The sequence below is a fragment of the Athene cunicularia genome (assembly GCF_003259725.1).
Source record: "Athene cunicularia isolate RWA chromosome 14 unlocalized genomic scaffold, athCun1 chr14_part2, whole genome shotgun sequence".
Taxonomy (NCBI): domain Eukaryota; kingdom Metazoa; phylum Chordata; class Aves; order Strigiformes; family Strigidae; genus Athene; species Athene cunicularia.
The window spans coordinates 1302774-1316812 of NW_020799119.1; the positions used below are offsets into that span (position 1 = coordinate 1302774).

The 14039-nt window shown below is 37.3% G+C and overlaps 1 protein-coding gene across 6 annotated transcripts in view; it reads left to right on the forward strand.

Annotated features, from left to right (window-relative positions):
• Nucleotides 1–14039, forward strand: part of UNKL (unkempt family like zinc finger) — a 50286-nt gene that overhangs the window by 19823 nt on the left and 16424 nt on the right. For 3 of the 6 annotated variants that reach the window (XM_026859414.1, XM_026859412.1, XM_026859413.1), the window contains 3 exons: nt 1656–1810; nt 9742–9930; nt 11042–11104. In XM_026859414.1, the coding sequence (XP_026715215.1) occupies nt 1656–1810; nt 9742–9930; nt 11042–11104 (407 nt within the window). The remainder of the gene's footprint in view (nt 1–1655; nt 1811–9741; nt 9931–11041; nt 11105–14039) is intronic. The other 3 variants (XM_026859415.1, XM_026859417.1, XM_026859418.1) reach the window with 2 other exon arrangements.

Genomic DNA, 14039 nt, shown 5'->3' on the forward strand with positions numbered 1-14039 from the left:
CCTTGAAAAGAGAAAGGAGAGGTTATTTCTCTTTTAAATGTGTGCAAACCAGTCTTATACCACCTTTTTAGGGTCATATGACTACTTACACTCATTTATAGCATGTTGGACAAGTATGGTTGTGTCAGGGGAAAAAAATCTAATGAAGATTTAAGAGAGAGCATGAATCAGGCAGTGCTTTTCCTATGACAGTATGAGGGTTGACTGGACATGAGATGGCTGACTGGACTTGCTCTGGGCAAGCAGCTATACAATGAGATGGTATGTTAGTGAAAGTGAGAGTAAATTACAGAAAGTCAGTGCATCTGTTTCTGTCTTCCCAACTGTTCTTTGCACTCATTTTCTAGGAGGAACGGGGGGGTCTAGTGATATCATCTTTGCAATCCCTATAGTTTCTTTTTCCTTTTTCTTTTTTTTTGGTGTGGCTGGACTGAACTTGTGTGTATAGTGGTACTTACTAGTAGCTTTTTCCTTTCTCTTTTGTGACCCACACCCCTACTTTTGTAATTTATACAATAGTGGAAATATTTGGTAAAGCATTGGACTGTATAGTAAGAAGGCCGTGGCATTGTGGTAAGTCAAATGCTAGATAGAAAAACCCCACATCATCAGAAACAATCCTCAGCTATGCTATCTCCACTGAAGAGAGGTGTCTATGTATCTCATACTCATTCTGTTTCCTACTGTGGCTTGTACTTTCATACACTCTATCAGAGCTACTTAATTGTTTCTAGTAGAGAGACATGTTTAAATTTTAATTTTATCTGTAGTTTATCATTGCCCCTTCAGAAATGCAATAGTGGCTAGAGATGAAAAAAATTGTGCTGTATCTGTAGAATTATTAAAAGATTTTAAGTCCTGACTTCCTTACTTTGATGTCTGGTGTGCATGGATGATGAGGTGAGGAATGTTATTAACTGTAACTGCTTACTAAAGTAAACATTTTTTGTTAATTCATCATGTGCCTGTAAAACTAGAAGTCTGAATCTCCTTAAAATATTGCACATTTAATGCATCAAATATCTAAGATGTTTACTAGTTTAACAAAGTAGCTTTTGGAGAATTGTGAAGTAATTGTTCAGTCACCTTGAGCTGCATTTTCTGGGATGAGAATTAACAAGTTTTTGGTCGCAATTTATGTATAAGTTAATCATTAACTTTCTCAAAGGTAATTGTTCATTTTTAAGTTAAATAGTACAAGTTCCATATTCTCTTCAGATTGTTTTATGATTAAATCAGTTGGTTCTAGACTGTAAAAAGAGAACAAAGAACCCCGGAATTAAGATGCCATTATTACCTTTTCAGTCAGAGTTCTAAAAATGTGTTTAAACCCTGGTGTGATAGAGATTCTGGAAAATAAAGCAAAATCTAGAGTAGTTTAACTATATGAATTCCGATGTACCTTCCACCAGTTTTTGATGGAGCAAGTAAAGTAAGAGTATCATGTATGTTAGTAGCCACAAGTACATAATGGTGAATTACGTTATTCTTACTTTGCCTTTATGCTTATATTTGAAGAAAAAGAGAGAGATTTCTTGTGTGTGATTGATGTTTCCATGTGACAGGTGCTGTGTTTGGTACTAGGTATGTAACTGTTAAATTCACACAGCTAAGTATCAAATCTGTGTGTAATTTGTTGGGGATTCCTTCAACAGAGGACACCATGAATGTAGTCATACTGCAAACTGGTTGTCAATCAAAGCCAGGCGCTCACCTGTTTTCAGCAGACAGCATAGGAATTGCAAATGAATGGAGCAGCAGTCTTAACTCCACAAACAGCATTACAAATAGCAGTGGGCAGTCTGGAAATGTAAGTGTAAATAATTCTGGAAAAGTTACTAATTATAATCACTGTGCCAATTTACAATGTTTATTTTATTTCTCAAACGTCTGTTTTTTATTTCTTTGTACTTCAGCAAAAGCGAAGAAAGCAACACTTACAGTAAATGTCAGGCAGTAATATTTAACTGTACTGTAAGCCTAAATGGAATGTCTGCCCTTGGCACCAGATTTAACTATGTATTATTTGTGTTTTCTCTTCTTGTTTTTTGTCTTCAGATGCAATATTTTGAATGCTACAGTGAGGAACATCACTGTTAATCAAATATACAACTACAGGAGAGCTTAATTTACATATTTCTCTTTTTTCTATAGGAGAGGTTTCATTCATGGAAGATCTTGCCTGATCACAGCCCTCTTCTTTGCCCTAATTTGTTAACATTAGGAATTAATTGATGTCCTACCTGAACATGCTTTATACTTAGAACTTCTTACAGTGGTGCAGTACATGTAGTGTGTTTGGGAGTAGAGAGGTGTTTGATTACAAGGGTGGTAAATGTAGTTTATATTAGCAAATGTTATCAGTTAAGAATGAGAGAGAGGAAGGGGAAAGATATATTGCAGGGCTTTTATTTTCTTCCTTTTAGTATCAGTTGGAGTAGATCCTTCTGTTAGGTTTTATGTTTGTTGCAAAATAAGACAGTGACATCTCTCTTGTTCTCTCCTGACTTGCGTTTTTCTTACCTCATTTGCAGCACAGTCATAAGTATGTACACATTTCCTCCCAGAATTTTAACTTTTAGCTTTCCAGTGCTGTTGATCTATACTGTTTGGTTAGAAAACATATAAAAGGACATATTTAAAATAATGTTTAAAAGGAATCACCAATAAATAGTGCAGTTGTTAAAACTTCTGGGTTTCTTTATGTATCTTCATATTGCTGTCCTGTAGGTCAGGAATAAAGATACCAGTATGTCTACATTTTATCTTAGATTCCCAGTACAGAAGTCTGCTCTATATGTGAAAAGGTTCTGAGAGAGGGACTGCCTTTTTATTTAGGAAGATAATTTTCTTGTTGCTAAGGTTCTGAAGCTTTCAGCAGAGACCCATAAAAGCATCTCTTTTCCCAGAAGTTTCTTACCCGTTCATGAATGATTTATGTACAGCTGAAAACACTTCAACTATTCTAATATGCCTTACATCTATAGGGAATCTGTTTTTCTGTTAGTCATTAGGAATCTGATGAACAGTGTGTACATTTTCCATCCCGTGCTTAGTGAGTCTCTGCCTGTACTACTGTTCAGGTGTGAAAAGGAAAAAGTTGCCCCTGCTGCCTTCCCTCTACTTCAAGTGCTATTGCAAGTAGCTACCACCTTTCTGATGCCTGATGAAATGCCTGACAAAATGTTCTCTCTTTCTTTCACTTGAATACTTAACCTGCAGCGTTATTTGATGCACTTCCATTGTTTGTTTTTTTTAATATCCAGTTCTTGATTTTTCATTAGAAGGTTGGTCTGGTTTTCCATGTTTAATTATTGAGTTTTGTTGCTTGCTTGCTTTCACCTTCTCCATCTGCTGTAAATTGCTTAATTTTAGTATTTTAAGTAGTCAGTCAGTTTTCCTCCCTCCCCCCATTTTCCATATCCTAGAAACTTACTTACATTCATGGTTTGTGTTTTTGTCTCCGTTCCAATGAGCTGTCTGTCTTTCTGTCCCTTCCTTTGTCTTCATTCTCATCACTGTTACACACTGGCCCTCAGTAAACTTAATTTTAGTGGTTCTTGTCATGATGTGAAGTTAGACTTTCTATGCCTCTCTTCCTTTGTGGCTTCAAAACAAAATCTCCCTATTTATCTTCCAAAACTTCTTTCACATATCCTGTTATATCTAGTATGCCGGGAGAGTATTCTGCTGTTTTGTTTGCTTCTAGAGGAAAAGGATGATCTAAGAGACCTAAACTCAGTTCTCTGCTCAATCAAACATACCTCTTTGACTGGGAGCAAGTTGCTTAGGTCCCCATTTCTAGAATGTGGGAATGCTATTGCCTTATCTGTAAATGTTATTGGAAGAATGAGTCCACTGAGATTCTGTATGATCCAGATTGATAGTGAGGGAGACTGTATAACTGTTTTAAATATGTACCTTATCTCACCTATACTGTATTCTTATGTCTTCATCTAAGTTGCCTTGTCAGTTAGACTGTCACCAGTCATTCCTCTGTTGTATCTTTCCTTAACATTTCAGTCAGGAAATAGTCTATTCTTCAGCCTTTTTTGGTAAGTGTTGGTTCGGTTTCCATGGAGTGCTTCTACATCTGTGTTTCTTTACCTCCATGTTCTGCCTTCTGTTTTGAAGCATCTAACATTATACTTTTGTCAGATCCTTTGCCTGATCTGTGATAATACTGTTTTTCTCCATTCTGCCTTTGCAGTTCCCTTTGCTTTATACTCCAGCAGTTGTATCATCTAAATGTACTTAAACCTCCACAGTGCAGTTTACCCAGTATGGTGCAGTATTTCCCTTGACTGTAAGTTTTCATTTCAGATTAATACTACTTGCCATCGCCTCTTATCTTTCCCTTTGTTGTGTTGCTCTACCAAGACCTAGATTGGCTTTCTTGGCATACCCATTTTTCTCACATTGCATCAGTGCGGTGAAGTGCCTTAAGTAAGATTTGGAGTCTTTGTATGCATTGTAGCAACAAATTCACTCCTCTTTCCCAGTCCTATGTGTCTTCTTTAGGAGCTGCATTTACACCAGCAACTTCTACTTTCAGCTCTTACTACTTGTTCTTAACCATTGCTACTCTTATGTGCTTTGTTCAGTGTCATCTAATTGCCAGAAGGAACACTTCTTTTTACTCATTCTCCTACTGCTCTTTTTTAATCACGTTTCTTTTCTTTCACTCTTTATTTAAGAGGGTCTTATCATTTCTTCTGTTGTGTTGATAAAATTCATGTATCTGAACTCTTCAGTTATGGGAAACAATAGTAGACTAGGTTTCTTGAGTATTTCTGTGCAAACAAGTCTTGAAACAGCTTGATCCGTGTTTCACATACATTGCTTGCACTGTTTAAACTGTGATGCCCTACTTGGTTAATGAAGTTCATCATGTTACCACTTCTTCATGTTTACTCATCTTTCCATTGCTTATTGGATGTCCTTCCATGAATCTTCAGCTATGTAATGTTTAATCTTCCAATATACTATGCACCTCTTTTCCTCAGTCAAGGTAATCTCTCTGGCATATAGTCCTTTGTATTCTGTATATATGCATCATTCTCACCCATAAGCTTCTGCCTCACCTGAATTTCATCCCTTTATTTCAACTGTTCTCATTTATATCCTGCAATTTTACTGCAATTTAACATACCCACAAGGTCTTCTCCTATGTCTGTTTTTCTTATAGTGCATGAGAGTTGGATTAACTAGGCTTTCTCAGTGTGTGCAACCGTAGTTGCTGCTTTATATGCTGGTTGATTAGCTTTCGAGTGTTACTATATCAATACAAAATGTATATTCTTTTGAGTAACTTTTCAGCCAAAAAAAATGTCAAGAATCTTATTACCTCTCCTTAAAACATGCTCAGCTCACGCTTTAGGATTATACTGCAGAGCTGCTTCATACATCAGGTCTCTGTGTTACTGGTACCTAACTGTGGTGTACCTAAGAGGTGATGATACAGAGCAAAGGCCTGCTGTATGATAAAATTTGTCTGTAAATATTGGTCAAGTTTGTGGCACTGCAAGATTAATAGGAAAACTTGCTCTTTATTCTGGAGATGAAATAGGAGATATATTAAAGGTTAATTGCATTGGTCAATTATGGAATATGTATGTTAGCACTTGCAGGTGAAGAGCCTAGTTTCCCTTTAAAGAGTAAAAGGATAGAAATGTTTGCCATGATGTCACTATGCCCAGAGTTCATGATCTATTCAAAAAAGATTGTGTATTTGCATAGGATATATGTTGCTCATAATGGATGAAGACAAGATAACCTGCACCATCTTTGTTTTATCAAGTTTATCAAAGATGTGTAAATACTTGATCACATGTTTGAGTTAGCACAGTTAAGAAGTCAGTGCTTGTCAGCTCAGTCACACACGGTAAAGATTGTGTGTCTTATAGCTCATCCTGATTGTAGACTCAGTGGTAACATTCTGCTGCCTTCATTAAGCCCCAAGTTGTCTGTTTTACTTCATAACTAGGATGGCTTGACCATGTACATATGATCAGTTACCACACTTATTTGGTAAATAGTAGTTTATTAAGCTGTGACAATGCAGCTGAGTTTGATTACGTGTACATGATCTAAGTCTGAACATTGGTGGTGAATTATACTTCCTTTACTGTGGAATTAGTCTTCTGAGACAGTGAGGGTTGTAGGAAGAAAGTAAGTTACTTGAGAACAAAATTAGTTTTGCAGCTTAGTTAAAAATGCTTACATGTTACCTCTTCCTGTCATCTTCCTCTCCACCCCCCACAACTGTAGGCAATTTAACAGTATGTTTAAAGCCACAAATGTAACACAAATCAAGAAACTCAAGAAGCTGCTATTTTCATAGGAAATATAACTAGTTTTATAGGTGCATGTTTCCTTATTTTCTTTATAGAAGTTCAGCTGTAAGCAAAAGCCCTATAGTAGATGAGAACCAGGGGAGAGAATGTGTCACTGTTCTACATGCTCTTTTTCAAAGCAATTTAGCTGCAGTGAAGAGTAGTGACAAATGATTCCTTTGTAAGAATCTAAGAGGCCAAGGTCTGTGCAGTTACAACAGTATGAGGATGTGACCCTTGTTAAGGCAAGCTTGGCATCTTTCAACTTGTGGTGTGTCAGAAATGTTCAGGCATACTCCTATCACCTTGAGCAGACACAAAATTGGAAAAGTTCTTTTGTAACCCTGTGAAAGTGATAGGTAATCCAAAATACATCCAGCTGCAGTGTTTAGTTAAGCTTAAAAATGAATCTATGAAGATTTACAGCTGAGCCTCAGTAAAGTGAGAAATGTCAGCAAGTACTGCTCTTTAATTAGACTAAATCCTTAGGGGTTGAACTGTGTTCTTCCTGTGCTTGTGTCTTTGACTACACAGCACAGATTTCCATTTTTACGACAGACACATTCCTGAAGATTATTTAGATCTGTTGAGTCTCTTTATCCCACACTCAGAAAATCAAATGCCACAAATCTTAAATTAAATTTGTAGGGCAGTTTCCAAAGATCATGTTGAAGACTTCCTCCAGAGTTGAGCCAGCTGTATGAATTCTAGCTTCTGTTTGTGCTTCTGTCTCAATAAAGAAGAAAAAGTCATTAAAAGAAAAAAGACTAACAATTGGCAATAGATTTTCCTAGTGTCAGTAGTGCTGAGGATGGTTCATGCCAACACTAATAACAAACTAAATTCTGCAGTATCAAGGAACAAAAAGTAAGCATTGATAGTTTCCCTTTCTCCCTCTTGCACTCTTTTTTGTATTGTGTTGTATTGTAACCTCTTAATGCTTTCATCTATGTATGTATGTTAATACCACCATTGATACCTGCTGTAACCAGAAGGATCATGGGTGGCACCTTATGGTCTTATCTAATGGCCTACATACCTGATATCATCTGATCTTGACCAGTAACTCTGTACCCCAAGCCCAGTACTTGTGGGTGAACAAGGGCATCATTCCCCACTTATGGCTATGTTGTCTGCAGGTAGCCCTCCAGGACAAGTAAACCGTAATGGCTATCTTCCTCCCTCTTCCCCTGATCTTCATGTGGTCACACTGTAGGGGAGCAATCATGATGTACATCTTCCTGTGTCATAAAATAATCTGTGTTGCCTGACGACCAGGAAGAGTGGACATGAAAGAGTCTGAGAAACATTCTGTGCAGATTAGAGAAGTCATCCTTAAACTGAGTCAATAGCTTATCTAAATTAGTGTCTTACTTTGGATGTTAGTCTGCCTTCACTGTCTAGTTTTTTCATCTTACATATCTGTCTGCTCCATTAAGCAGCCTCATGCTACCAGAAGTATGTTTTTAAGTGTACTTACAAGATGAAACTATGTTATTCATAAAAAGTTTTCAAAATCTTTTGATATGGAGCTGAATATTTTAGCATGTTTTTATTGACAAAAAAACCAAAAAACAAACATGCTTTTTTTTAAATGTTTTTTTCCTGGCAGTGTCCTTTTATTTTCTTTATAGAATAAAGAAAGGATTTCAGTACTTTAGAGCTGAAAAAATATACAAAGTTAGTATCACCATGCACAGGGGCAATCTTCAGTTTTGGATTTAAAGGAAATTGTAACAGAAAGAGAAACGTTGCATGTTGTAACAAGTGTGTGGTCAAAACATGAATTCTTCAGGCTTTGACTTCAGAAGGATTTTTTTCTGAGTAACCCTTGGCTATCAATTTAATTATTTTTGCTGTGATGCCCAATCTTCTACTTCTGTCAGCTCTCAGGGTATATGTACATTTCAGACTGTTGTGTAAAAAAGCAGTCTTTGGATTTAAGGAACAATATAATTACAGAATCCACACAGATAAGGTTCATGACAGGAGATTTTCTGTAGGGATAGGAGTGAGTGAATGCATAGGTAATAGTCTTCAGTGAGTATAGGGCTTAATTTGTTGGAAGTGTTTTTTTTCTGTCCAGAGTTAAGACCTCATCCAGGTTCATGTCTGTCCTCTACCTGATATAGAAGAATTTCAATCTGAAGTTCCTGCTGCTCAGGAGGGACATTCTGAGGTTACACTGTTCTGGGGAGAGAGCTGTCTCTTGTTAAAATGCTGATTTGCTTATAATACTTCCCCATTCTTTGGAGTATGGAGTGAAATTAAGGGTTAGGGTTAACCTTGAATCGAGATTTTAACAGTAAACTGTATAGTTATTCTTGTTTGTCTGACTCAGTGTGTATTTTGTATTTAAACAAACCAAAACATCTTTGGCAGAATTTCATTCCATTATTGTATTGTCTAGTTTGGTTCCCTGGAGAGGTGGCAGATTCTGTTCCAAAACAAGCACAGAAGGGATTGAAATGTGCATCATCACTGTTTGTTCTCACCACTGGGCTGTTGGGCATAGATGTAGGATGCAATGTATTTTCATACTGCCTTTGTGTGAGTCTAGTTATAAATCTAGTTTACTTAAAAATGTAGAAACAAGCAATGATGCCCACAATTCCACCATTACTGTAGGATGCTGGAACCTGAGTTCATAAATTTCAGTTTGATCAGAATTGTGCTTTTAGCAAAAAAATTGCCCAGACCTACTTTACAGATTGTACCTTCAGCTTAAGCCTTTTACTTTAGAAGTTTAAAACTCTCTGGAAAATGTACAGCAGAACTAAAAATGAAAAACTCAGTAATGTTTTAAAATACTCAAATGATAATTTATTAATTAATAAACATTTAAATATTTAAGAATCTCAGAAAACAGCCTTTTGAGATTTACAAACAAGCATTGAGATGCTTTTTGCCAAGATTCTACATGTCTTTTTTAACTGCTTGGCTTGATACAGATGAATTCTTTTTTAAAAGAGTGAAATGTATAATGCTTGCATTAAACTGTAAATTAAGAAATATATGAACGAATGGAAATCAAGGTTGTCAGAAAGCAAGTATTCCTTTATTTTAAATTTATATCCATTAAGTAATCTCTGCCTGTGATTCATTTTGTGTGTAGGGACCAAACAAGTTTATATTCTGTTGTTACAAATGCATCTTGTCTTGAAATCTGTATTTTTACCGTAGCTCCATGTTACTTTTGTCATCTGCTACTTACTTAAGCTAATACCAATATATATATATATATATATATATATATATATAAATAAACCAAAGTTAGTGTTGTATTTACATAAGACTGAGGTTAATTTAGAATTTCAACTGATAGTGTTACCGAGGGAGACTGTAGCTGTGAAGATAAAAAAAAATATCATAGCATGTATTAGACACTGTTTTCTGTCTTCTACAGATTTCCTGTTCTTCAAGTCCAACTGTAACATCAAGTTCTGGTAGCAGTAGTTCTTTATCACCCCTTGGACCTCTTTGTAGACAGAGATCATTAGCAAATGGAGTTTTGTGTTCTGAGTCTAGCACATCAGGTGTTTCTTCACCAACATCTAGCTATCCAAAAGCACCAGGTTTTGAACGAGAAGATCAGGTACGTGAATAATATTGGTCTAGATTTCTACCTCCCAGTATAGAGATCAAGTGATCATTGACCAAATGTCGTGGAAGCAGGGCAGTTACAGTATCAAATGGCTGCTTTCTGAACATGAGGCAACAGTAATTGAGAAGTGATGTAACCATCGGTGAAAGTCTATTTTGCTGGTTTGTGACTAATGTACTGCTACAAAGGATGTGTCTCAGCAGCAAAAACATCCTGTGTTTGCCTTTCAGTGGCCACATTGAACCTGTCTAGAGGGAAAGCAGTGATGGACTTTGCAATTGTTAAAAAAGCATCTAGAGTGGTGGGAGGTGGAGAGTTGTTACTGCTAGGGAGCTTTCATTAAAAGACAGATTGGGAATCTCCCAGAGAAAACAAGGAACAGACTACCCAAATAGACTAGACTAATAAGACTACCCAAAGGCAGCAGAAAGAACTGATTTCTTTCCTAAGGAGACAGAGAGCACCTTCCAGAGTTTACTGTAATTCAGGAGATCACTGCAAATTACTGACCTGAAAAGAACAGAGATCCTTTGATCCTGCTCTGCAAGGACACAGTGGGCAAAGAGAAATTGCTTAGAACTCCCTTTTATTCAAGTATGCCTCACTTGTTTCAAAAGTTACCTTATTATAAAATGGTGTTCAGAGAAAATCTTCCCTTATATTTGATTTTTTTGTTGTTATTATTGTAGCATGATCATTTTAAGGGAAAATCTAGGCAGTTCCACTCAGACTTTTGGCTACTTCAGGCTTCTATCCCACCAGCCTCTTGGAGAAGGATTGCCCAGCTGGTGACCATTTGGGACATGTTATTTCTGTCACAGCATAACACTAACATGGCTACTTAATTTTTGGACCAGAAATAACTTGCATGTACTCAATTATGCATATAAGTGGAACAGTTTGAACTGCTATTCCTTCTCCATGTAGATTTACTCTATGATCATTAAAATTTAATTCTCCATATGGGACTGCATTGAAGGAAATGAAATCAGCCTGTTGAAGATGCCATTACGGAGATGCCACTGAGCCTTCATAAACTAATAATATATTTACAGCAGTGACTTACGAAGTTTATATATTACAGAGATTTTTCTTCTTTCAGGCAAAGCATCGAAGCTTCCCAGCTGAGTGTCTGCAGAAAATAAATGAACAAGACAACAAGCAGGTATTGGCAAAAACTAAATGCTGTAAATATTTTGCCCTTTTTGATAATTTATTAATGCATTATCAAAGTTATGTGGCACTTTACAACATAGTCTAAGGAAAATTTGTGCCCAGTGACAGGATAAGAAGCAACAGGCACAAACTGAAACACATGAGGTTCCAGCTAAACTTACAGAAATACTTTTTTACTGTATGTGTGAGATGGAGCATTGGAACAGGTTGCCTAGAGAGGTTCTGGAGTCTCCCTCCTTGAAGTTATGCAGAAGCCATCTGGACATGGTCCTGCACAGCTGGCTCTAGGTTCTGTGAAAATGTACGATAGATGTGTGCTGCAGGGAGTACCAGGGATGAGAAGAATATGAGGCATTTTGAGGATGCATTTGATTATAGCAACTCGATGGCACATAGTGACATTTTGGATTAAGTTAATTTGTGAGTGAATTGATAAAATTTAAGGAAGGCCAGAAGGAAGATGACAGTACAGTTTTCAAGTGTCACATGCTCAAAACTAGAAAAATAGTTAAAGTGACAGGAAAGAGGGCATAGCTTTGACCTCTCATGAAGCTAATTGGGTGATAGAGGTCATTCTATATATGCAAAGAACTTAAAACTCTGCCATCTTTGCACTGCTTAGAACAAGAACCCTGATGCTTTTTTAATGACTGTGTCAGGATAAATGAGTTTTACCATTTGCCATTCATGCAGCCATACAGGAGTGTATAATCTAAAATGGAGGATTAAAATGTATCTTACATTTAAAAAGCAGGAGGAGTGGTGCAGAATAAATAAGGAAAGAAAACAAGATATACATAGATCCTATGAGCTCTGTGCAGTAAAATGATAGCACATGAACCAATTTAAAAGTATACATTGTTTTTTTTTCCCTTACATGTCTATAAATCAGTGAGAGTGGCAGCCATGAAAACTTTATAATTTTTTCGATTTGCCCTAAAAGGTAGACTTTCTACCGCTATTAATGTTTGTAACAGAGTAAATAGGACATACCTAGTTTAACATCTTTATCAACAATCTGATGGAGGAATCAAGTTTGCAGATAACATGAAATTGGTGGGACCAGTCAGTAGGGCTGGGCTGCCATTCAGAGAGACAGACTAGAGGAATAGGCCAACAAGATCTTTGTGAAATTCATTAAGGACAAGTGCAAAGTCCTGCACCTGAGAAGCAAGAACCTCTTGCAACAGTACAGGCTGAGAACAAGAACAAACTGGAAAGCAGCTCTGCGGGAAAGGACCCGAGGGTCTTTGTAGACAGCTAGCTGAATGTGAACCAACAGTGTGCTCTGACAACAGAGGAGGCCCAACATCATCACAGGCTGTATTACCAGGAGCATGAAGTAGATCAGTGGATGGAGTTACCTTTCTGCTTAGCACTTGTTAGACCACATCTAGAATACTGCATCCAGTCCCGGGCTTACAGTACTGAACTAGGGCAAGCTTAGCACATGGCTGCCAAGATGATCCGGGGACTGGAGCACTTGCCCTGCAAGGAGAGGCTGAGGAAGCAGAGCTTGTGTATCCTGAAGAAAAGAAAGCTTCAGCAGGACCTAGTAGCAGCCTTCCAATACCTATGAGGTGGTCAGCAAGAAAATGGAGCCAGCCTGCTCACAGTGGTGCGCGGTGGATGGACAAGAGACCACAGGCTTAAGTTGAAGCAAGAAGCTAAGAATGGGTATAAGGACAATTTTTTTCACCATGGGGAGACTCAAGCAGTGGTTGCTGAGTGTGATTGTACAGTCTCCATCCTTGGAGTTTTTCAAGACCAGGCTGGCCAGACACTGAATAACCTGATCTGACTTAATTAGCTGATGTAGCTCTGATCAGGAGGTTGGACTAGGTGACCTCCCAAAGTTCCTTCCAACCTGAATTTTCCTATTATCCGGTGAGCTTAAGAATACTTAGTGAGTTCTCTTAAAAAAAAAAAAGGTGTTATTTAAACTCCGTTTAATTAGAGCAGAGTGTATGAAATTCTATGTAATTATAAAGCTGTTGACATCTTTTTTTAATAACCTTTCTATCCTGTCTCGTTTCTGTTTATTTTGTCTCTCCATTCTGTTTAGATATCCTCCAGAATGGGAGTGTTGAAGTCACAGATAGGGTCAGTTTTGGTCTGTCAAAACAGAAGAAGGAAAGGAATGTTTTAGCTGCACAATTGTATCTGTCTGTAGGTATTGAGTAGGACAAGGAGCTTGCTGTTTGTAAAGACTTTAGGGAGGAAGAAGAGACTAGTCTAGTAGATGTAGGTGTTTATGCTGGGGAGAAAGAGAACTAACTGAAGAAATTCATCAACTTTGTGTGGGTGTGTGAAATTTCTTCACTTCCCTCTCACCAAGGGGCCTCAGCTTAAGATGGGACAGGCCAAAAGGAGATATATTTTGAGTCTGATAATTTTTCAGTAATACAAAAAGCCTGTACTGCCTCTCCTACTTGTATTGACTTTGATGTCATGTTTCTCCCATGACAGGGTTCATGATCAGGCTTATAACCTAGGATTCCTACACCTTGTCATGTTTTCCTTTTACTTTTTAAATTATACAGCTTTTTTTTATGGTTTATTGTGTAAATATTGCTGGTTCAGAGATTTTTTTTTTTTGGCTCAAACATTTATGGAAACGGAAATCAGCAATGTTCCATTTAACATTTTGCATTGGGATATTAGAGAATGTTTTGTGAATTGGGTGTAAATTACAATATTGGAACAAAGTTTGGAAAATCATATCATAAAATAATAGAATGGTTGAGCTTGGAAGGGACCTCTGTTGAAGTTAAACAAGCTTCAGCACAAGGTCTTACACCAGGGTCAGGACAGTCCCCAGTATCAGTGCAGACTGGGTGGTGAATGGGTTGAGAGCAGCACTGCAGAAAAGGTCTGGGGGGTACTGACTGGTGAAAAATGAGCCAGCAACGTACACTTGCAGC